Source organism: Harmonia axyridis, chromosome 1 (genome assembly GCF_914767665.1).
Source record: "Harmonia axyridis chromosome 1, icHarAxyr1.1, whole genome shotgun sequence".
Lineage (NCBI taxonomy): Eukaryota > Metazoa > Arthropoda > Insecta > Coleoptera > Coccinellidae > Harmonia > Harmonia axyridis.
Window position 1 is genome coordinate 5,430,518 of NC_059501.1, and position 25,542 is coordinate 5,456,059.

Sequence of the window (25,542 nt, forward strand, 5' to 3'; positions counted from 1 at the left end):
AATAAAGCTATAAAATTAACCATCCCATAGAATAATAAACATAGATAGAGGGAGTAAACGCAATTTTACATGTCCCCAACCTGGTTGGATTACGTTGTCGGATTGTGATATATTTTCAAATCCTCAATTTTACTATATCGTTATGAATATGTATTATATTGAATGAAATATATTCATTCGAGTGGTTCCCGATTAAATATGCAAATATGAATATTTGGAATCCAATATTTTTCTTATTTGTTGGATTTATAATAAGCAGAATATTTATTATTTTCTGTATCTACCTAATGAAATCAAAGGTTTTGCAGCTTTTGCTCTCCTAGTGTCATCGGTTGTTTTACGTCGCTCAAAGTTTGTTTTCTGAATTTCTAATATATTTACGTATTTATTTCAATATATTTTGAGTTAATATGAAACGTTGATTCAATATGGGACATAAGAAGTGCGTTCTTTGGGGAGAAACCCGCGAATTGAGTGAAATATCGTATCAATGATTTGATAGTTCATGTTGGGGATAAAATTTGCCTACTGAAAATGACATATGCTCCTCCATCTATGTTTATTACTCTGAGAACCATCCCAAACCAATGATAAAGTCACCAATGGAAATCAAGATTTCTATTTAACTCAAGCACTGACACCTTAATACCTGGGGAAATTTTTTTTTTAATTTTTTCTAACAACACGACACTTTTTTTATCTTTCTAACCGGACAACTTTCCCTTTTTCAGTTCCACTGCAGACTCCGACTCATCCAGGGAAGTACGTGGACCCCGCCATGATAGGGATCCTAGTAGCCATGTTTCTGATGTTCATCACAATTTGCGTCGTTCTTCGACTGTTCAGCAGGTAAGTCAGAGTCGACATTTAGAATTCCCGAACTCTCGTGGTCTCTCCGGGGAGTTCCAGGGTTGGAAAATGGCTGAACTCGAGTCCTGGGGATACGGGGATCGGGAAGGATTGAAACTTCTCGCCCTTTGGCAGAAGCGGATAAGGAATTGCTTGCAAATTCGACGTTAGACGGGGGCGAAGTTGGAAAAATAATGTTAGATGTATCTTTTTTCTCAGAAATAAGGTTTTAGTCCGGGAGCCAGTAACAGATATACATAACTCCTCTCAAACGGTAATTAGTAGAATGCATCAGATAATAGTAATAAAAAGCCTCGTGAACGTCAGCTACGACTCGGTTGGGGGGAGAGCGGCGGCAGCCCCCCAAACACGATGAAAAAAAAAATAAATTCAGTCATTTCCTCCAACTGAATATTTGTCAAATTGTAGCTAACCCAATATCTAGACGAAAAAATACAATCAGCTGGCTATAGCATGGTGGATTATACGTCAGCTGATGCCTCAAACATGAAAAAAATATATATTTTCAATGACAGCTCTGACAGCGACTCTGATAATGAATCAGAGAGTGCCACACTCGCGAGAAAAGGACTTTCTCCACATGTTGCACAATAATATTTAGTTACTCCCACTCTCTGATTCAGTATCAGAGTCGCTGTCAGAGCTGTCATTGAAAATATAATTTTTTTTCATGTTTGAGGCACCAGCCTATGTATAATACACTTTGCTATAGCCAGCTGATTGTATTTTTTCGTCTAGATATTGGGTTAGCTACAATTTGACAAATTTTCAGTTGGGAGGAAATGACAGAATGTATTTTTTTTTTCTTCATGTTTGGGGGGCTGCCACCGCTCTCCCCCCCAGCCGAGTCGTAGCTGACGTCCACGAGGTTTTTTATTACTATTATCTGATGCATCTCACCAAATATCTCTCGAGAGGGAATAATCAACCAAATTTGCACCTGGCTCCCGGACTATAAGGTATTCTTCGAAATTGATATCAGAAAGGTAATCTGTTTTTCTTCGATTGACAGCAAATATTGATTTTGGAGACACATATCAATTAGCAAAGTATTACTTCACCTGCCTAAGTAGCAAATGATTATTTTCAATGCGAATAAAACATTCAACATTTTCTGAAAATCAATTTTTCTTTTTACAACTGCTATGAAAAGTAGCGCATTCTTCATAGCTTACTCAATTTCAAAACTATGTATTGCTCATACTGTGGAAAATATTATTCCTCACGGCACTTTGCCCTCACCTCGCTTGGTAGACCAATGAAATTGGGATTTTGAGTCGTTTCTATGGAAACGCAATAAATTAGCACATACTGTCAACGAAGGCCATTTTGATTTGAATCAAGTCCATTACTTGAATTATTGAAATTTGGGCAGTTGTAGGAAAAGTATAGTGTGCAACATGTGGAGAAAGTCCTTTTCTCGCGAGAAAAGTTGGACTTTCGCCACTTGTTGCACAATATACTATTGCCACCTTCCTTATTTCTGGAGGAGTAAGTACTTCTAAGTCGCCATCACTGCCCATAATATAAATATATCCGATATTTTTTCAAAAAACTGTCAGATATTTCATAAGTTGTCAAACTATAATTATCATGGACATACTATACATTTCCATAGCAACCAATCATTCCAACAATTGCGATTTCTATCAAGTTCCGTTTTAATTTATTACTACAGGAAAAATAAAAAGATTGTGGGAATTGTAATAATTTGCAAATACATTATCCTACATGTATCATTATAAACAATCGATAAAAAATATAATGGGTTCAACTCGGCAGCAAAGTAGATTGACTGCCTTGACTATCAGCTGCGGCAGTCAATCTATTTCGCTGTCTAGTAGAACAAATAACTATTGTATTGATTTTATCAATAATTATTGTATTGAGTGTCCCAAATTTGTTGTCTAGTGAGAGTATCTCAGAAATCCTCTGAGCTAAAAAAATATCAATGGCACATTTTTGGGTTCGATTTGTGTGAGAATTGATTTGGTGAAAACCGCAACCACAGCTATAAGAGAAAATTGAAAAATGGCGTGAAGTCAAATGTTCTTATAACCTCTTTATTATTTGTGCTCTTAATATGGAACAAAAAATCCTATTAGAACTTTTTCTAGTAGAATCTATTGGTGTAGTAACTTATTTTTTAAATGTAAATGTTTTTCTATAAAAAATAAAATTGCTTGATATTTCCCTTTTCAAAAATATATAACGTGATATTGAATTTCTTATCAAACTATAAAAATCATCAAAAGTTTCAGTTTCACACGGAGAATCAACCAAGTACCTACCAAAATATTCGGTAGCCACCAAGGTCTCCGGATTTAAATTCGTTAGATCCTTGGCACACTTTATTTCATTATCGGACTATCTTGTCCGTGATTTTTCTACAAATCACATTGTCAGTTTTTGATGGAAGAGTCGTGAAACAAAATTTTTGCTCGAACGAACCTATCAAAAAATAATAAAGCAAAATAAATATACAGCGTTGGACAGAACGTAAGGGCGTGTTCGAGATGAAGATAAAGGTCGTAAATTCAATATTATGGGCAATAATGTAAAACCTGAATGAAGAAATAATCTACTCGAAATTTCCTACCTCATTAGTGTAGCTGTATTATTTATATTTCATGTAGTTTAGTTGTTGAGTTGGATATGCTGCAAATTTTATATAACGAATCATTAGTTACTTTTACCCTATAGAATAATTCGCTGAAAAAGGCCATTAAGCTTTGGAGTTAACTTTACATTTTCAACTGATATAAAACAGAGCTTCTAGAGCAACTTATATAGGTAATGAAATAAATAAAACTTTTCCACGTTTCCACGCGGTAAATGACCGGGTTTTTCACCATAATTTGCCCCCCCTTCAACTTTGTTACTAAAAGAGGCACAAAAAAATATTTTCTACAAAAGTTTCACGAAATCCACTAGTGTTTTTCAAAATGATTTCATAAAACGAAATATATACAGAGTGGACAACATATTGATTGCAACTTCATTTTTTTCAAATGGAACACCCTGTATATTTTTCTATATTTGACTAGCTATTTTTCCCTTGATTTCGAATATATAACATATGTTTGGCCCATCTCTCTTATTTTGAGTAACACAGAGTTTCAAATTTTAAGAAGATTTTTTGAAAATCAGTTTTCAAGTGGAAGGCTGCGATAAAGCAGAATTCCCTTTTTTGAGTTATCTCGTTGGCAACGATATATGACATACCTTTGTAATTGAATGAAACTATTCATCGTATATACACTACACAGAAGCGGAAAAATTTGAAATATTTTTGCTTCATGTGGAGAACAATAAAAATAAGAAAGCTACAAGGAGAGAATATATGGAGTTGCATCCAAATCATCCAATTCCAATTTATACTGAAAAACGTATGACATATCGTTGCCAACGAGACAACTCAAAAAAAGGCATTTTGAGTTATCGCAGCCTACCATTCGAAAACTTATTACTGAGCATGCCAGGTTGTTCTTGAAATTTGAAACTCTGTGGTCTCAGAATAATGGAGATAGACCAAACATATGTTATATTCGAAATCAGGAGAAAAAGAGCTAGTCAAATATAGAAAAATATACAGGGTTTTCCATTTGGAAAAATGAAGTTGCAATCAATATGTTGCCCACTCTGTATATATTTCGTTTTGGGAAAACATTTTGAGAAACACTAGTCGATTTCGTGAAACTTTTGTAGAAAACATTATTTTGTACCTCTTTTATTGAAAAAAGTTAAAGAGGTGTCAAATTATGGTGAAAACCCCGGTATATTCTCAATAATAACAGTAATTTGAACTAATATCTACAGAAATTCTTCAGCCAGAAACGTCTATAAGCCACCACTTCTTCATCTTTAATTCACACCAAACTCCAGAACCACTTCCTCCCAACTTCCACAGCAGAGCTTTAGATTGCTCTTTCGAACTCTTTTACGAAGTTTCAGACGGCAGAGAATCATAGGCTTCAACCTGCGATATTCCATCTGTTGGAACGTGCTGTTCGCTGAAGAGTTTGCTGTTAATCTCGTCCTGTCAAAAAATACCTAAGCTTATTGTATCACATCTGCGATCTAACCACTTAACGCTACAGCTAACTATTGCAAAATGGCGGAAGCAAAGTTGTACACCTCATAATAGGGAATACTATATTCGCCATTACCAATAACGTGGAAAGTCAGCTTTTACCACCTGAAATGATTCAATTAATACAAACATAACTCCCAACTATTGGATTGAAAAGGTACATTCCCAATAATAACAGTAATTCGATGTAATATCTACAGAAGCTCTTCAGCCAGAAACATCTATATGCCACCACTTCCTCATCTTTAATTCAGCCCAAACTCCAAAATCACTTCCTCCCAACTTCCACAGCAGGGCACTAGCTTGCTCTTTCGAACCCTTTTACGAAGTTTCAGTCGGCAAAATCACAGACTTCAACCTCCGATATTCCATCTGTTGGAACGTGCTGTTCGCTGAACAGTTTGCTGTTGATCGCGTCCTGTCAAAAAATACCTAAGCTTATTGTATCACATCTGCGATATAACCACTTAACGCTGCAGTCATATATTGCAAAATGGCGGAAGCAAAGTTGTACACCTCATCATAGGGAATACTTTATTCGCCATTACCAATAACGTGGAAAGTCAGCTTTTACCACCTGAAATGATTCAATTAATACAAACATAACTCCCAACTATTGGATTGAAAAGGTACATTCCCAATAATAACAGTAATTCGATGTAATACCTACAGAAGCGCTTCAGCCAGAGACGTCTATAAAGCCACCACTTCTTCATCTTTAATTCAAACCAAACTCCAGAACCACTTCCTCCCAACTTCCACAGCAGAGCTTTAGATTGCTCTTTCGAACTCTTACGAAGTTTCAGACGGCAGAGAATCATAAGCTTCAACCTGCGATATTCCATCTGTTGGAACGTGCTGTTCGCTGAAGAGTTTGCTGTTAATCTCGACCTGTCAAAAAATACCTAAGCTCATTGTATCACATCTGCGATCTAACCACTTAACGCTACAGCCAACTATTTCAAAATGGCGGAAGCAAAGTTGTACACCTCATAATAAGGAATATTAAATTCGCCATTACCAATAACGTGGAAAGTCAGCTTTTACCACCTGAAATGATTCAATTAATTTTTTTTTATTGATCGAAAATACTCAATACAATGATGTACATCTCACAGAGGCAATCGAGTTGCCTGTTTGATTCAATTAATACAAACATAACTCCCAACTATTGGATTGAAAAGGTACATTCTCAATAATAACAGTAATTCGATGTAATATCTACAGAAGTTCTTCAGCCAGAAATGTCTATAAAGCCACCACTTCCTCATCTTTAATTCACACCAAACTTCAGAACCACTTCCTTCCAACTTCCACAGCAGAGCTCTAGATTGCTCTTTCGAACCCTTTTACGAAGTTTCAGTCGGCAGAGAATCACAGACTTCAACCTGCGATATTCCATCTGCTGGAACGTGCTGTTCGCTGAACAGTTTGCTGTTAATCGCGTCCTGTCAAATTGGCCCTATAATTAACGCGAATCGGCGGTTTCATCCGTTTAAATTACTCCAATAAATCCGATTGATGTTTTATTGGTCGCAGAGCGTTCGCATAGTTTCTATCGGACCTTATCGTCGGATTTATGAACCATAAAGCGAATGGGAAATCGCCCTGGTCGTTACTTAAGGGAAGCCACTTCCACTAACCAAGTTAGGAGGATATTTTATATTTTTTCGTAACATGTGAGTAATCATTTGATGAGAGTTATTTTTATATCCACTTTTCCTTGAGGGTATTTTAGACATAATATTAGGCCAATTGAAAAGTCCCCGGTCTGATGCACAGATGACGGTGGTAGTATTGAATCCATATGATTTTTAGTTAGTACCAACCTTCAAACGATACGTGTCGAAATTTGATAGCACTCCTACCATTAGTTTGTGAGATATTGCGTTGTGAGTGTGTACTCACAAAATAAACACAAGATCACAAAATAATTTTGATTGACCGTAAAGTGGAGTTGATCGAGATAGCAGACATTTTGAACATATCATCTGAACGTGTACATCATATTATTCACGAATATTTGTACATGAGAAAGCTATGTGCTAAATGGGTACCGCGCGAGCTCACAATCGATCAAAAGCAACAACCTGCTAATGATTCTGAACAGTGTTGGAAGCTGTTTAAGTGCAATAAAGCTGACTTTTTTGCTTCGATATGTGACAATGGATGAAAGATGGCTCCATCATTTCACTCTGGGGTCCATTCGATAGTCAGCTGAGTGTACTGCACACGAAAAACACAAGAATCAGCTGGCAAGGTTATGGCAGCAGTATTCTGTTTCTTCAAGACAATGCGCCGTGTCACAAATCAATGGAAACAATGGCGATATTGCATGAATTAGGCTTCGAATTGCTTCTGCATCCACCGTATTTCCCAGATCTGGCCCCCAGCAACTTTTTCCTGTTCTCAGACCTCAAAAGAATGCTCAATGGAAAAAAATTCAGGCCAATGAAGAAGTAATCGCCGAAACTGAGGCCTATTTTGAAACGAAAGACAAAACGTTCTACAAAAATGGTATCGAAAAGTCGGAAGATCGCTATAATCGCAGTATCGCCCTCGAATACAACTATGTTGAATAATAAAAATGAATTTTGACAAAAAAAATTGTTTGACTATGATAGACCGGGGAGTTTTGAATTGGCCTGTTACTCAGAGCCTAAGGTTTCATCCTTTCGAAATAAGTTATGTCTTACGTCTCTGAGATCTTAATCTAACACACGAAATTGTGAGCTGTTGAAGGTGAAGAAAGCCCAATAGCTTGTTCACTTTCGTTTAAAGATCATCACCCAATGTCTACAAAATCTTTTGGCTTAGCTGCTGGAGGTACTTCAAGATGTAACGCTCTGATTCAAAGCCCAATCTCGCTTCTAGATCATTTCGTTGTGCTGAACATTCAAGGCTCCCATCAGAGCTTATCTCACTCTGTGGATTTATTCATTGTCAACAAATAGTGCACGCAAGTCAGATGATTTCTTTTACGATGCAGATTTTCTACTCATTTCATAACTTTATTGTTGCTCAACGTTCGTTTTATATCATTTCTGGCTCAAAAACAAAAAATTGCAGACATCTTGACGAAATTATAGAGCGTTCGAAAATAGGTAAGCATTACTATCTTTCTTACCTCTCCCGCTGTGGAATTTTGTATATCGAGTCCGAATAATTCATAGTTGTCCATCCAATATTCACGATTTCATACAAGGATAAATGAACAATCGATACAAGTCTAGGAATCCGGTCATCATCATTCCTGTAATCACTTGTGTTACGTCCACTGAACGTCCCACATTGATAAGTGACAGTCATTAGGATAGACAAACTCCTGCAGTCGATTCCATTACCTGGAAACCTCACAGCCCATGTTTGATACTCTGGAAATCGACACTTGTGGTCGAAAATCGACTTTTCCACACATTGGCGGTTTGTGAGGGGGTTGGCAGATGGTTTCCGCAGGTTTCCACAATACCATGAGGTATATACAACTTTCATTTTCATTTGTGGTGTCCAAAATCAAGGTTAATTTCCATTCAGAACTTTCTTCATTAATGTATACCTATGCAATAACTATTTTATGCCATATACATTCTTTTGAGAATATACAGTGATGAAACAAATTCATTTTCTCGGAAGAAGAATATTTGGCAAAATCCTGAAACGGTCAATTTTTGTTTCACTTCTACCAAATTTTTATGCATTTTTGAAGGATTTTTGTTGCACCCTGTGCCATCCCCATCAACCCTCTGAATTTTATTAATAAGGAAATTGGGAAGTTTTTTGGCAAGGCCTTTGTATCTTCTTTTCAGGCGTGCAGAAATTTTCAAGAAAAAATTTTTTTATAAATTAGTTCAAAGAGGTTTTCAGTATATGTACTTTGTCTTGACAAATTTACTTCGAGACGATGGTACCTGATGAAATTTGTCACCGAATGAAAGTCGTCCATTACAGTTTTGGTCATGCAAAACTTTCAACCCCTACGAACCCTTTAATGGAGTGAGGGGGGTTGAAAGTTGTGCATGTAAAAAACTGTAATGGCCGACTTTCATTTGGTGACAACTTTCATCAAGTACCATCGTGTCAAAGTAAACGAGCCATGACAGAGTGCATACTGAAATAGAATAATCATAACAACTCTCGACAAATTCAAGAGAAAAGAAAATTCAATGAAATTATTCTAGTTAACAAAGTTAGTAATTATGGCTCTATACCGATCACCATTGATTGTAATGTTCTGGCCATCATCGTTTTTGGAGAAGTACGGACCAATGATTCCACCAGCCCATAAAGCGCACCAAACAGTCAGTTTTTTTTGATTTTTCGACATGCACTTGAGGATTAGCTTCACTCCGAATGCGGCAGTTTTGTTTGTTGACGTAGCTATTCAACCAGAAGTGCGCTTCATTGCTAAACAAAATAAAATGGACGTAGTACGCGATACGTATTCCGCACAGAATCATTATTTTCGAAATAAAATTGCACTATTTGCAAGCGTTGTTCGGGTGTGAGTCTATTCATGATGAATTGCCAAACCAAACTGAGAATAAGTCACTTGAGAGCTTAACTTAAACTTAAAGTTATATACCTCGAAAAAAACAACCGTTATTTCCGAAAGAGTTAAAGTAATGCCTATCCCGCCTCCCTGACGAGTCGCCCTTGGCCCTAAATGTTGAACAGCTCTGACGGTGGTCTCCTTCATAGCTCAGAACGAACAATGATATAAAAAGTCAGTAGGTACGACGCCTGTAATCGATATGGCGCCACCGCGTATCATATGACTTAGTCATAATAGCGTATAATATTCAGAATTACCCCGTTCTGAATTTTGCGTTTCGAAGCTTGCACGCAAGTTCACCCCTCGCAGCATTCGGCATTTGGGTAATATTTAGCGTTGAACTGCCGAATGAGTGAGCCTAAGAGCTTAGTTCCTTTCGTTACGGGTTTCCACGTGAAAACGTAAAATGAACGCATAGTAATGATATAGATATTAATTTTTTTCACGAAAGGCAGAAGTGTTATCTCTAACCAGAGTGTGATAAACATAGAGCATACTCAATTTTTACATGTCCCCAACATGGTTAGATTACACTGTCGGGTTGTGATATACACTGCGCAAAAAAATTAACGCACATTCTGAAAATCCCAATTTTAATGAAAGTTAACTCTACATTGACTTCATAACTTATTTTTTATGTTCTCTCGGGAAGGTTTTGAACGAAACAAGACACATTAAATGAAAGAAAAATTCAGTATTTCACCGAATCTTATGTGAAAGAAGAGAAATAAACAATTTTCAAAATACTGGAATTCTGATAAGTGATTAAATACTTGGTATTTCCACCCCTTGCGTTAATTAAAGCTCGGCAACGACGGTTCATACTCAAAATGATTGATCTTAAAATGTTCTGATCTAATCCTTCCCAGATTTCTCTGAGTTGGATTCCTAAGTCATTAAGAGTAGCTGGATGATTTTCTGAACTTCTCAGCCTTCTATTGAGGTTGTCCCAAACCTGCTCAATCAGATTGAGATCTGGACTTCTTGCTGGCCATTCCATTCGAGAGACTTCAACCTCTTCAAGGTACTCCTGAACGATGCGCGCACGATGGGGTCTGGCATTATCGTCCATAAAAATGAAATTTTCACCACTGTATGGGGCAAATGGCACTACATGCTCTTCAAGAATGTTCCTTATATACCTATCAGCATTCATATCTCCATTATCAACGACCACTAGGTCTGTGCGAGCAGTCAAAGATATTCGACCCCATACCATAATCGATCCTCCCCCGAAACCAGTAGTATTCAGGAAATTGCACTGAGCATATCTTACGACGGTAAGGTTAGCTCCCGGCCGGCCAGCTCCACGGGCACCATTCATTCCACCACGGTTCTAGGTGCGTGAATGTAATAAATTAAGGTTCATCTTATAGAGAAATGAAAGATCTAGCGAGAAGTAATTTTTCGTTTACATAGGCTACATCTAGGGATCAATTTCAGGATGGAATTGAAGAATTTCATGCCGGCTGAAGAGATTTTCGTGATTTTTATATTTTCTGAATGAGCGGCCAAAGATGAAATTTGGTCCTTATTATGAAGGATTGAAAAAGCCATAAATATTGAAACTTTCGTTCACATTGGTTACCCCTAAGGCCCCAGCTCCACGACCTGAATAGCCTGATATCGTGCCGGACGGATAGTTTTTCGGGATTTTCATGTTTTTCGAATAAGCGGCCCAAAATGAAATTTAGTCCATGTTATGAAGGATTGAGAAAAGCCATAAAAATTGAAACTTTCGTTCACATTGGTTACCCCTAAGGCCCCAGCTCCACGACCTGAATAGCCTGATATCGTGCCGGCCGGATAGTTTTTTCGTGTTTTTCATGTTTTTCGAATAGGCGGCCAAAGATGAAATTTAGTCCATGTTATGAAGGATTGAAAAAGCCATAATTATTGAAATTTTCATTCACTTTGGTTACCCCTAAGGGCCCAGCTCCACGACCTGAATAGAACTATCCGTCCGGCACGATATCATACTATTCAGGTCGTGGAGCTGGGGCCTTAGGGGTAACCAATGTGAAGGAAAGTTTCAATATTTATGGCTTTCTCAATCCTTCATAATATGGACCAAATTTCATCTTTGGCCGCTCATTCGAAAAACATGAAAAACACGAAAAACTATCCGGCCGGCACGATATCAGACTATTCAGGTCGTGGAGCTGGGCCCTTAGGGGTAACCAAAGTGAATGAAAATTTCAATAATTATGGCTTTTTCAATCCTTCATAACATGGACTAAATTTCATCTTTGGCCGCCTATTCGAAGAACATGAAAAACACGAAAAAACTATCCGGCCGGCACGATATCAGACTATTCAGGTAGTGGAGCTGGGCCCTTAGGGGTAACCAATGTGAATGAAAATTTCAATTTTTATGGCTTTTTCAATCCTTCATACCATGAACTAAATTTCGTCTTTGGCCGCTTATTCGTAGAGCATGAAAAACACGAAAAACTATCCGTCCGGCACGATATCACACTATTCAGGTCGTGGAGCTGGGCCCTTAGGGGTAACCAAAGTGAATGAAAATTTCAATAATTATGGCTTTTTCAATCCTTCATAACATGGACTAAATTTCATCTTTGGCCGCCTATTCGAAAAACATGAAAAACACGAAAAAACTATCCGGCCGGCACGATATCAGGCTATTCAGGTCGTGGAGCTGGGGCCTTAGGGGTAACCAATGTGAACGAAAGTTTCAATTTTTATGGCTTTTCTCAATCCTTCATAACATGGACTAAATTTCATTTTGGGCCGCTTATTCGAAAAACATGAAAATCCCGAAAAACTATCCGTCCGGCACGATATCAGGCTATTCAGGTCGTGGAGCTGGGGCCTTAGGGGTAACCAATGTGAACGAAAGTTTCAATATTTATGGCTTTTTCAATCCTTCATAATAAGGACCAAATTTCATCTTTGGCCGCTCATTCAGAAAATATAAAAATCACGAAAATCTCTTCAGCCGGCATGAAATTCTTCAATTCCATCCTGAAATTGATCCCTAGATGTAGCCTATGTAAACGAAAAATTACTTCTCGCTAGATCTTTCATTTCTCTATAAGATGAACCTTAATTTATTACATTCACGCATCTAGAAATTCAATTCAAATATCGAAAATGACGAAAGTGTGTTTGACCGTGGTGGAATGAATGGTGCCCGTGGAGCTGGCCGGCCGGGAGCTAACCTTACCGGCGTGCATATCTTTCATGTGGACGTCTGTATACAAGAAAACGTCGATCACAATGGTAGAGGCAGAATCTAGACTTATCTGTGAAGAGAACTATTTCCCAATCAGCCTCTTCCCAATGGATATGCTCTCTCGCAAAATCCAAACGCGCCCTTCGATGGGCTGGGGTAAGAGCTGGGCCTCTTGCCGCGACACGAGGCCTTAAATCATATTCTCTGAGGCGTTTTCTTATTGTCTGAGTGCTAATTTGCACCCCATGAGTTTGCTCATGCTGGTTTTGAAGGAGGCGAGCGGTTGCAAACCGTTGTCTCAACGAAGAATTGCTCAAGTAGCGTTCTTGAATGACAGTTGTTACCCGTGGTCTACTCTGTCCTGGTCTTCAGACATTTATACCTGTCTCCCTGAATCGCTGCAACATTCTGGACACACTTGTATGGGACACTCCAAACCTTTCTGCAATTCTTGTGTATGTCCACCCTTCATCTCGCAAAACTACCGCTTGGGCACATTCCTCTTGGGTCAAATTGCATGTTTCGCGTTGCATAGCGATCGAGTGTAGAAAATCAAACGAAAGAGAAACTATTGATTACTAGAATTGATCGAGAACGACTGATTTCAGAATATAGTCAATACATTCAAAATCTGATAATCTCATCTTTTTTATTCCTGCTGGGAATAAACATCTGTATTGAAGAAAAACGTTGAAAGTGGATAACATATGCATGCATCATTCTGAACTTGAGAACACCTTGAGTTGTAGAATAAATTTGAGATTTCCATAATGTGCATAAATTTTTTTGCGCAGTATATTCTCAAATCCACAATTTTACTATGTCGTTATGAATGTATATTATATTGAATGAAATATATTTATTTGAGTGATTCCCGATAAAATATTCAAATTTTAATATTTGGAATCCGATAATTTTCCTAAATGTCGAATTTATAATAAGCCGAATATTTATTATTTTCTGTATCTACCTGCTCAAATGCAAGGTTTGGCAACTATTGCTCTCCTAGAGTCATCGAATTTTTCACGTCGTTTGGCGCGCTTGAAGTTTGTTTTCTGAATTTCTGATATATTTAGGTATTCATCTCGATATATTTTGAGTTGATATGAAACGTTGTTTCACTATGGGACATAAGAAGTGCGTTCTTTGTGAAGAAACTCGCAAATTGAATGAATTATCGTATCACTGATATGTTTTCATTTCCGCGCGCTTCATGTCAACTTTGATAGTTCATGTTAGGGACAAAATTTGCTTACTGAAAATGACATATGCTCCCTTTATCTATGTTCATTACTCTGAGAAGCAGCCCTATTCATTGCTGAAATAGTATATTGTGCAACAAGTGGGGAAAGTCCAACTTTTCTCGCGAGTGTGGAGAGCGAGAAAAGGACTTTCTCCACATGTTGCACACTTTACTTTTCCTACAACTGCACAAATTTCAATATTTCAAGTAATGGACTTGATTCAAATCAAAATAACCTTCGTTGACAGTATGCGATAATTTATTGCGTTTCCATAGAAACGAATCAAAAGCCCAATTTCATTGGTCTACCAAGCGAGGTGTGGGCAAAGTGCCGTGGGGAATAATATTTCCCACAGTATGAGCAATACATAGTTTTGCAATTGAGTAAGCTATGCAGAATACGCTACTCTTCATAGCAGTTGTAGGAAAAATCAATTTAATGAAATTATTTCTCCTCGATACAACATTTCTCATGTTGCTAAGTGGCAAGAAGGGTTGTTGAAACCTCTGGAATTAATTCTTCATTTTTAGAAAACTCGTGAATTTAATCAAACTGACGATGAGGCAAATTTTCTGCGTGATATCCAGGTCAACAATTTCATCAATTTCCCAAAATAAACGCGTACAATTTCTCTACCTATCCTCATTTAAGACTTACCCCCTATACCCTCCATTGTTCCATCTCCTAATTCCATATTCTGAATTTAATTAATTGCTAGTTATTTGCCTCAGTTGAAGCGGAAAATTTCTCTCGATTTTGCGATGGAACAGCCTCGTTCGCTGAATCCGTTACTGCACCCTAGAGGGCACTGTTGTGCGTGTAAATTTCGAATTAATTATTTGAAATCCGTGTTTTTTCACGGCTGTCACTTCGGGTACATTTTCAACGAAGAGGGCATAAATTAGTTGGACAGGTTTAGACATTCTGTCAGATCCTCGGTTCAAATAACATACATGATTTTGTCATGTTGTTACTTCCTGAATGAAATGAATACGATGCGTTCTTTTTGGTAATATATCTCTTATTTATTCTGATAATCTGAAGTGAATTATTATATATGAAGGTATTATATAACATACTTAGCATTCTTATACGAAAGTTTGAGATGTCTATAATAAATTCCTACATTATGTTACACTTTGGTAACTTTTGGAACAGACTCTGATAAAATAAAATTTTGATATTATACAGGGTGTCCCGTAAAGACCACGTCAAACCGAGGGAGAATGTAGATCAAAGGATAACCCATCTGCTATGACGAAATTCCTATTATAAAAGTCTTACCGTTTTCGAGATATTTTTTTTTTGGAGAATAATGAATTTTTGCCCCTTTCAATAGTTCTGTCCTTACGGTTGGTACAATTTTACATCTTTTTGGTTAATTTTTTTAGAAAAATATTGCTGAAGAATGATTTTAACGTTTACATTGAAAACATCGTCCGAACATTTTGAAGGGGGGCTATGAGAAATATTTTTATTGGAAATTTTGGTAGTGGATTATTTTGTTCATGAAGTTTAGCCCATCGTAGTGGAAAAAAAATGTACCGAGCTACTGCTGCACATTACACCAATAAATTGTCTATTTTATAGTGATTTCAAAAAGGTATCACACAAGTCATTTGTTACTCAAAGAAAAAAGATATGGCTGTTTTTATCCAAATGGGTACCTTTCATTATTTTCCAAAAAAAAAATATATCTCGAAAACGGTAAGACTTTTATAGTGGGAATTTTGTCATAGCAGGTGGGTTATCCTTCGATCTACATTCTCCCTCGGTTTGACGTGATCTTTACGAGACACCCTGTATGGAGCTTCAGAAAGTTCCTTCGTAATGGATTGACGTGACAATGAAGCAGCTAATTGCTCAATTTATAAGTTATTTTCTGGGCGAGCAGAACATAAAACAACATTTCCCTAAACTTTCCAAAGTGGTTCGAAAATTTATCGAGAAGTAATAGATGAAAAATAGAGATAATGAAGATTTATGTCCCATAGCTTATACCTTAAGCTCATGAAAGAAAAACACTAAATCTTACAAGAGGCAGACTTTTTTTGGCTATACATCCAAATTGGGAAAGAGGAATTGGGTACAAAACATTTTGTACACATCTTTTAATTTCATGCTTCAGACAGTCCCTTTTTGAACCAGGCGCGGATCCAGGGGGGGGGAACTGGGGGAACGTTCCCCCCCCAAATGGCCCGGGCACCTCTTAAATTTTGCCGGCCCTCCTAGAATTTGACATACTAAGGCTAAAATAATTACAATATCAGAAAAAATTTTACCTTCAATACATTTTGTGAAAACCCATATTAATGAACGGCAAAAAAATGACGTCCCAAAATGGCGGAAGCATTTTCAGTATTTTGAGAATCTGAAAGTTCCCCCCCCAAAAGCGGGGCCTGGATCCGCGCCTGTTTTGAACTTCAGCTGTAATCTGCCATCATTTGTATGTCCCATCTTCCTTGACAGCAATCCTCCATAACTTTAATATCTTGGTGAAATCTTTCACCTTGTTCCTCACTCATGTCTCCTAAATTTTCTGAAAAACGGTCTAAGTGGCTTGTAAATAGTGTATTTTAATACTAATATTGCACCCTAAGGATTTGAAACTATTAAGCATCTTGTTAACCATTTCAACATAGTTTTGAGCTTTATGTTTGCCTAGAAAATTTTCTACAATTGCAACAAACGATGTCCAAGCTTCTCGTTCAACTTGATTCAATGAATTTATGAAGGCAGGATCCTTGATTAATTGACTTATTTGTGGGCCGTCAAATACCTCTGCTTTGAGGTTTTATGTGCTCAACTGATGCAGTTATACCCCCATATATGCAAAACAAGACACATTCTTATCAAGAGCCTTCACAAATTGCTTCATTTAGCCCAAATTTATATGTAATGGAGGAAGTATGATTTTTTCTCTTACTTACCCGAGTTAGGGGATTAAAAGGGTCAGTTCAGGTACCTGATAGGCAATGGTTCCATTTTTTATAGATTTACCTGGAATTTACTCGATTACAGACTGACAATAAAACCATTGTACCTACATTAATGAATATACAGGGTGGCCATTTGAAAACGAAACAGACGAGATTACAGACGAAATAAAGTTTTTCGATAGAAATGCTCGGATAGTTCGATTTCTGTTTCGAGGGGGACAACTTAAGATGTAGGTTACGGACGCATAGCGCTTCAACCTTTGCTGCTACAACCCCCACTCCCAATTTTTGAATAGGGAAGATGGGGTGAGTGATACCTCAATTTAAAGGTATTTTTATACTGATTTCAGCACAGTAATTGTTTTTTCATTTTATGCATTAGTTCTCGAAATATTCATGCGTTAGTTAGTTAGGAAGGAAGCCACAGTCATGGTTGTTTTGAAGCTCAAAATGTCGATTTTTCACAAAACACTACAAGTGCCATGAAAACACCACTTCATTTTCAAATACTTAGTTAAGAATATTTCGAGAACTAATGCATAAAATGAAAAAACAATTACTGTGCTGAAATCAGTATAAAAATACCTTTCAAATGAGGTATCACTCACCCCATCTTCCCTATTCAAAATTTTGGGGGTGAGGGTTGTAGTAGCAAGGGTTGAAGCGCTATGCGTCCGTAACCTACATCTTAAGTTGTCCCCCTCGAAACAGAAATCGACCTATCCGAGCATTTCTATCGAAAAACTTTATTTCGTCTGTAATCTCGTCTGTTTCGTTTCCAAATGGCCACCCTGTATAATAATTTTAGAACTCATAAATGAATATACTGAAAGAAACCCAAATTTTTATTTATTATTTATTTATTAATACTTTATTTGCTTTAATACATACACATATGTTTAGCATCGTCAATGTACAAAAAAAATTTCCTTATAAAGCAATGATGAAATGAAACAAAGAAATTAATTGGTAGATAAGTTGATTTATCTAAAGAAGTAGAGCTGACAGAGAAAAACAGATTGCAATTTCAGATTAAGCGTTGTAAATAAAAAAACAGCTCTAAAAATCGCAGGCACCAAAAAAATTTTTTTTTGTTACCCTTTGTTATATATCTATAAATTCTTTCCAAATATCGAATGACATGACACCGAAAATCAATAAACGGAAAATTTATAGTGGTTCATAACATGGAAATCCGACTTATTTAGTATTCCAGACCACTCTTCTTCCTCTGTGTCTTATTCTCCCAACCCTAATACTGACAATTTATTACGTTTCAGGGCGAGATGGCGAGAGAACCGGACCATCTTCAACACGCCTAATCCTAGGCTGATGAACGTGTCCTTACTACGCGATAATAAACTCCTGCACGGGGAAAGGAGAGGCTCCAAAAGTAGCATGAGGGGTCCCAGCCGACAGCCCAGCATGGCTTCTCTGAGGCCCCATTCGCCCAACTCACAAGGTATGATTTAATTATTTTGTTACGCACTTAGAAGTAGAAGCATTTGAAACCGATGTAAGTATAATTTAGGGGGATGGAAACTCAACTGATTTACAGAGTGCGGCAGAGCCGACTGACGAGTTTCAGAGGGCTATTCGAAAAAAATGGTTAAAGTTAGAGGAAAACGGTTTAATTCATTCAGAGCAGGGGGAAATATAGTTTTTTTGCTCAAGATTTAAAAACGATATCATTAAAATTGCGGCCGTCAGCAGCGACACAGTCGATTTTGGAAGTTTTTGACCGCTATGACCCGGATTTCTTCGGTTATTCGCTGCTTGAGTTCTGACAGGGTGTGTGGACGATGTTTGAATACCTTATCTTCAAGGTGGCCCCAAAAGAAAGATGCAGATGCTCAAATCAGGTGAGCGGGCTGGCCAACCCACGTTTCCTCTCAGTGAGACCAGTCTCCCTGGGAACATCTGTCTAAAAACAGGTAATGAGATTCGAGCTGTGTGGGCTGTAGCACCATCCTGCTGAAACAAGATGTCACCCAGATCGTGTTCTTTAGCAAGTTCTTCAAATTCAGGCTGTATGAAGATTTCCAACATTGACGCATAACGCTGGGAAGTTACTGGGACGGTGATATTTTCCTCCTCAAAATAATAAAGGTCTATCTCTCTAAATTGGGACACCAAACTGTGAGTTTAGGTGAATAGAGTGGTCTTTCATGGAGTTCAAGAGGGTAACATGGAGCCCAGTACCGAAAATTTTGCTTGTTCACCTGTCAAAACTAGTCAATCGGCTCTGCCACACCCTGTATTTGAAACCGATGTAAGTATAATTTAGGGGGATGGATTTATTGAATTGAAACGCAACTGATATGCCTTTCAAGTGGAATCGCTGTCGGAGTAGATCAGACAGTCTGTATATCTCTAACGAAACATGTCACTCAAAAAGCTGCAGATGTCTGAGCGATATTCAAAATCCTATAAATCAAGAATTTTCAAGAGCAAAACATTAAGATTTTTTTCCGAAAGCTTAGACAAATATCCACCTGACCAACATCAGATCTTGAGAGGGAACACCACCACGTGACTGGTCAATTCCGATGGTACAACAACCAATGGGGTTTTCAAATCACTTCTTTAAACAATAATCTACTCAGTTATAATTGGTTCTACAAAATTGTTTAAATGGGCAAATATGAGATATTTTTTATTGGGATTCAGAATTCAGGACTAGGAAACTCTTTACTTTAACTTTATTTTTTCAATTTTTTCGGGGAAGTAATTTTGTTCTACGAATACAGAAAATAAATTTTCTCCTGAAACTGAGGAACTTATAAGGAAATGGGTAAAAGAATTAGTTAGATACATAGGCGTACAACTTTGCTTCCGCCGTTCTTTCCGAAGTTCGGAAAAACGGTATTGTTCATCGCTGGCCACTACTTTCTCCCATCTTTCGGGCAGCGTACGAATCCCGCGTTCAAAAAACTAGTCATCTTTTGAAGCGATCCACGAATCAATCCAATTTTTTTTTTCATAAGACAGGTCCTATGCCATTGATCGAAACAAGTGATAGTCCGAGTGGGCAAAGTCTGGAGAATACGACGGGTGGGGTAGGACACATTTCAACGTTTCCAAGTATGTCTTGACCACTTTCGCAACATGGGGTCGAGCATTGTCATGCAGTAAAATGACTTTATCATGTCTCTCATAGTATTGCGGCCGTTTGTCTTTCAATGCTCGGCTCAAACGCATTATTTGCTTTTGATAACGATCGCCTGTGATTGTTTCAGTCGGTTTTAACAACTCATAATACTCTACGCAGAGATGGTCCCACCAAATACTGAGCATGACCTTTGAACATTCGATTTCGCCGTCGACGTGAAAGCATGGCCGGGATATCCCCATAATTATCTGCGCTTGGAATCATCTAATTAACCCATTTTTCGTCTCCAGTCACAATGCGATGCAAAAATCCCTTCTGTCTTTGCCTTGCAAGCAGCTGTTCACAAGCAAACAAACGCCGTTCAACATATTTCGGCTTCAACTCGTATGCCAACTAATTTCCTTGTTTCTGAATCATTCCCAAGACTTTCAGGCGTTTCTTAATTGTTTGTTGTATCTCTCCCAATGATCCTGCCAATTCTTGTTGCGTTTGACACGAGTCTTGATCAAGTAATGCCTCCAATTCTGCATCTTCGAAAACCTTCTCTCTTCCACCGCCATGCTGGTTTACGACGTCAAAATCACCGTTCTTGAAGCGTTCTAAAAGCAGAACATTAAAACCTCCCGCAAATAACGAGGATTTGGCTCATGAACTGACAAGTTTGATCGAGAATAACTTTATGATGTAGACACAAATCGATTAATATTTCGATGGCGATATGTTTACGAATACGCTTATTGCATGACATCTACGATCTATTTATTTCGACGACCATTTACCGCTGCAGCCGTCTGTTGCAAAACGGCGTAAGCAAAGTTGTAAACAAATAAGTAAATGAACATTTAGATTTCTCATATTGAAAAAACATTGATGAAGAAAATAGAAACTTTTGAAATAGTCTCGAAATTTCTGAACATCCTCAACTTTTGTGGAGCAGATCTATACGTCTCTACTCGTACAATTTCGATCCTTCTTTATGACGAAGCAGAAAAAGCTAAAACGCCAATCGAACTGGCTCGTTCATGTCACCTGTATTGGAAAACGGAGAAGAAGGCGTGAAACCTGGAAAGGCATCAAATAACAAGATACACAGGCCGACTACAAATTACAACCAAATTGACGTTTTAAATTCAATAGGCGTACAACTCGAACTTGGGAGTAATCGCTTAGTGGGAATTCCTTCTGCCCGAACATCTCTTCATTCGACTACTAATTGAAATTTTATTCTGACGCTGTACAAGTCGAGGATAATTATTCCTTTTTGATATACTTGGGGGGATTTAACATCCTATTCGAATAAAGACTGTAAAATATGTTTCGTTTTAGAAGCATTATTTTCGAAATAAAATTGCACTATTTGCAAGCGTTGTTCAGGCGTAAGTCTATTCATGATGAATTGCCAAACCAAACTGAGAATAAATCACTTGACAGCTGTTAAATCGGTCGCCATCTTGAATAGTAATGCCAAATAAAGTTATATACCTCGAAAAAAAACCCGTTAATACTGTTTTTATAGTATCATCATTTTTTGTTACGTAGTTTGAAAAGTTTGACGATTTGGTCGACTTGGTTTGCTGAAAATTTGTTTTTCTGAAACGATTCAAAAAGTGGACTATTGCAACTATAATGAAGGCAGTTTTTTAAACTCAATTTTAAGATAAGTATCAGAGTAACCTAAATATTTCGACTGAAAATTGAATACATCCGAAAAACTATTTTTTCACTTTTTTTTTTCAAAGTATTTGAGGTTTTCTCTTTTGCTGAATCGAGTCCACTTGAACTATATTTGAATCAAATGAGGACGGAATATTGCGATCGAGAAGAATATAGGAATACAAAATTTTCAAAACCTACGCTGGAGTTACGCCCATATAATAAATCTCTCTTAACACACATGAATCCTATTAAAAGATTAAGATTAATTTACGTCGATATTTTCATATTTTTTCGTTTCAAGACTAAATATTTTCGTTGAGAAGAAATTTGACACCGTCGAATGAAATTTGCAGGTTTTTATTCAGACGATTGCAATTGTTGATCAATGGATAAAATAAGCCAAAATGTAAGATACACTCTAATAAACAAGTATTCTGTCCTTATTCAGTTTCCGCTAGTTTGAGAGAGATACGAGTATATTCCACATATTCTGTATTCAAAAACGTATAAACCTGAAAGTTGGAATTCTTCCTTTTTAATTAGTTGAAATATACTGTGAAGCATAGGGAACAATAAACCTCGGTGTGAAATTTAAACCTACTCGAACTGCGCCTCCGCCATTTTGCAACCACATGAACAGTATATTGAAAAATGAAAAGACCCTCAGTACTAATAAGGAATTCCATCCATATATTAGGATTCAGCAGAATTCAGAGAGAGTTATTTTCATTGGTGTACTGAAATATTATTAAGGGGGGTTTGAATTTCAATAAGAAAGTCAAGAAGATTGAGGACCAGGAGGTTTTGCATTAAGAAAAAAATGATCTCACACCCAATATCATTGATTGAATTTGATCATTGAGTAATTACTCTGTGAATTCCAATTCTACGGGTATTTTTTCAGCAATAACCTGTCAACACTTAGTAAGTCACGGCATAATAGGTAAAAATACATTTCTTCCCAAAATTTTTACTTTATTCGTCAACATTTTCACTTTCACTTGTACTCTTACGCTCCTCTCACTCTTCAATATCTTATCGATAGAAAGATTCGTCTTTGCTTTCAAAATATGCTTCAACCTCGGTAATCACCTCTATATTAGAGCAAAATTTTTTTCCCTTCCCTTTCTTCAAGGTCTCTTAAAAGCCAGTAATCACTAAGACCAGATCTGGAGAATGAGATGAATAGCCTAGAAGTTGGGAGCGAAAATCTAATGGTTTTCATACAAGAGTTGAAGAGAATTTTTTTTTCATATGTTTTCCCAATTTCTGCACTTAATTTATCGAATAACATAATTTATTGTTCACTGTTGATGTGCTACTTTTGTCAAGATAGTCAAACAACAATATACCATGTTTGTCCTAAAATACGGATGTTATTACCTTGTCAGCTAATGTTTGAGATTTTGGTCGCTTTAGTCGGCTTTCCATGCAGCTACCACTCTCTTGCTTTTCATGCACAGTATTTTCTCATCATATGCTTTTTTCAAACAACATTAAATGTTGCGTCACTTAACCTCCATTATTTCTATCTAGACTCAAATATATGCATCGAAATTTTGACATTCACCTTTCGAAGCTTGGTACTAACGATGAAAAAGTAGTATGGTTCTGGTGGTGCAATCTGCGCACCAGGTTCGGTACTTTTTTGAGTAGAATGGTAATTCATATTTTCCTCAAAAAATCAATTTTTTTGCAATCATGAGTGTCTATGATTCAACTGTTATTTGTTCAACTGAAAAAGAGCACTGAGTTTGGAATATTCTATTTTAAAAGACGAGACAAAAGTACTTATCGTAAACTCATGTAAAATATGTAAAAATAAAAAAAGGCAATTTTGAAATATATTAACTGACAAAGAAACTGCAACACCCAGAAGGAGCTGTTTAAATTTTATCTATTTTTCTTTTGGTAAAACATAGATAGTATAGCAAGGAGTAAATGATTGAATTTGGAGAAAAAATTGTGAAGGTTTTTCCATGTAAGCAATTTTTGTTACTTGAATATTGTTGTAATTTTTGCAAGTTTTTTAAATTTTACAACCATCCAGCTGTTCGAGGAGTCATCGAAGAAGGGTTAGACGACGTCGGTGAGAAAGACGTGAACCTCAGTTTGATGTTCACCGTCATGCACACCGGACAGTGGGCGTTATATTATGGGGTGCTATTGCACATGCAAGTAGGTCACTTTTAGTCTTTATTCGAGGTAACATGACTGCGTTGCGTTACCTTCAAGAAATAGTACAGCCATATGTTCTCCCTTACCTTAACCGACTCGAGAATCCAATATTTCAGCGAGATAAGTTCGACCTCATGTTACCAGAGTTCGTTTAAACTTTTTCAAAGCGACCCATGTGAATCTTTTGCCATGGCCGCCCAGATCCCCCAATATTTCACCCAAAGAGCATGTTTGGGACATCATGGGTATAAGGCTTAAAAATTTACCCCAGCCCCCATGGACTTTGGCGGCTCTAAAGCATGAAGTACAGGTAGCTTGGGATAGTATCCCTCAAGAAAAAATAGAGGATCTTATTGCATCAATGCCGAGACGTGTTGGGGAGTGTATAGATAATCGCGGTGGACAAAAACATAATTAACAAATTTATTAAAAAAAAATTATAAATCCTTCGTTTTTTCTCCAAATTTCAATAATATACTGCTTGCTATACTGTCTATATTTTACCAAAAAAATTGAAAATTGGGTGCTGCACTTTCTCTGCCAGTTAGTATATATTATTTTCACCTGAGAAGGTCGTAGGTTTATTTTCAGCACTATCAAATGTTATTGTCGAATCCTATTTTATTACGACCACCTGAAATGGTGGTACCATATAGAACTACTCAGCACTATCAAGTTAATATTGAGATATTGATTTCTCTAACAATAAATTATCACATTTGCTGTGCTTTCAACCTTTCAAAGAGTTCAAAATATTTAAAAATTCAGTCCCTAGAAATAGCAATATTGAAATAATGAAAATATTTCTTCAATACTGTCGAAGTCTCGAGACAGGCAGTATATCGCCCACTCATTGCTACGCCCATGACTGATCCACGTTTTCTGGCAGCATCGAGAAAAGGATTAAGCCTAACGTTAAATCTCATATTCATATGGTCTCCATTCAAAATTCACTACAGTTCGTCTGAAAGTGCTTTGTACATTCATATCGCGCTCAAGAAGACCTGGAACTTTCTGTAGAGTTCAGGAAATTGCTCTTTCAACGTAGCACTTAGTATGATTGAAGTTTTCAGGGGTAGGGGGCATTATATCATTTTTCCGTCAAGTATGTGTTACTGCTAATGCTACGTATGGAGTAAGAAGGGATTATTCGAATTCAGCAGCTGGCTTCATATTGTTCTTCAGAGTTATTAGTTTGGTTTAAGAGGGTAACACACTTTTGGAAGATAAATGAATTTCAATCATTTCCGAAGTTTTACGATCTCAGTATTGAAAAGTGTAGAATATTCAGAAGTGTTTGAAACATTGTAGTCAAAGTGAGTTAGGATATACCAAGCGGAATCGATCAGGATCAAAATAATTAATTTTCAGGGTAGGTTCGGATCTTGAATGCCAACGAATGGTACGAATTTTCCATGTAGGAACTTTCTCAAAACCAGATTTTTAAGGTCTAGGTATTGAATATTTGAGTGGAATTTTTCGACCAAAAAATTTTCATTTCTAAAATCAGCTAATTTGGTATCGTTAATGCTAACTCCGCTGACCGATTAATCGTCAACCTCATCCTTCATAAAAATTTGAAATTCTTCATTAAAATTTGGAAAAAAACATATAAAACCTAATTTTTACAATTGAATTGTTATAATGGGTGTTTTTTTAGAGCAATAGAACTTTAAATTGCAATAAAACAACGATGGAT

The 25,542-nt window shown here is 37.0% G+C and overlaps 1 protein-coding gene across 3 annotated transcripts in view; it reads left to right on the forward strand.

Moving 5' to 3' along the window:
- The window catches only part of LOC123671060, a 106,689-nt gene that overhangs the window by 64,061 nt on the left and 17,086 nt on the right, over nt 1–25,542 (forward strand). For 2 of the 3 annotated variants that reach the window (XM_045604718.1, XM_045604719.1), the window contains exons 4-5: nt 732–849; nt 18,178–18,359. In XM_045604718.1, the coding sequence (XP_045460674.1) occupies nt 732–849; nt 18,178–18,359 (300 nt within the window). Of the gene's footprint in view, nt 1–731; nt 850–18,177; nt 18,360–22,569; nt 22,609–25,542 lie in introns of all 3 variants that reach the window. The other variant, XM_045604717.1, reaches the window with a different exon arrangement.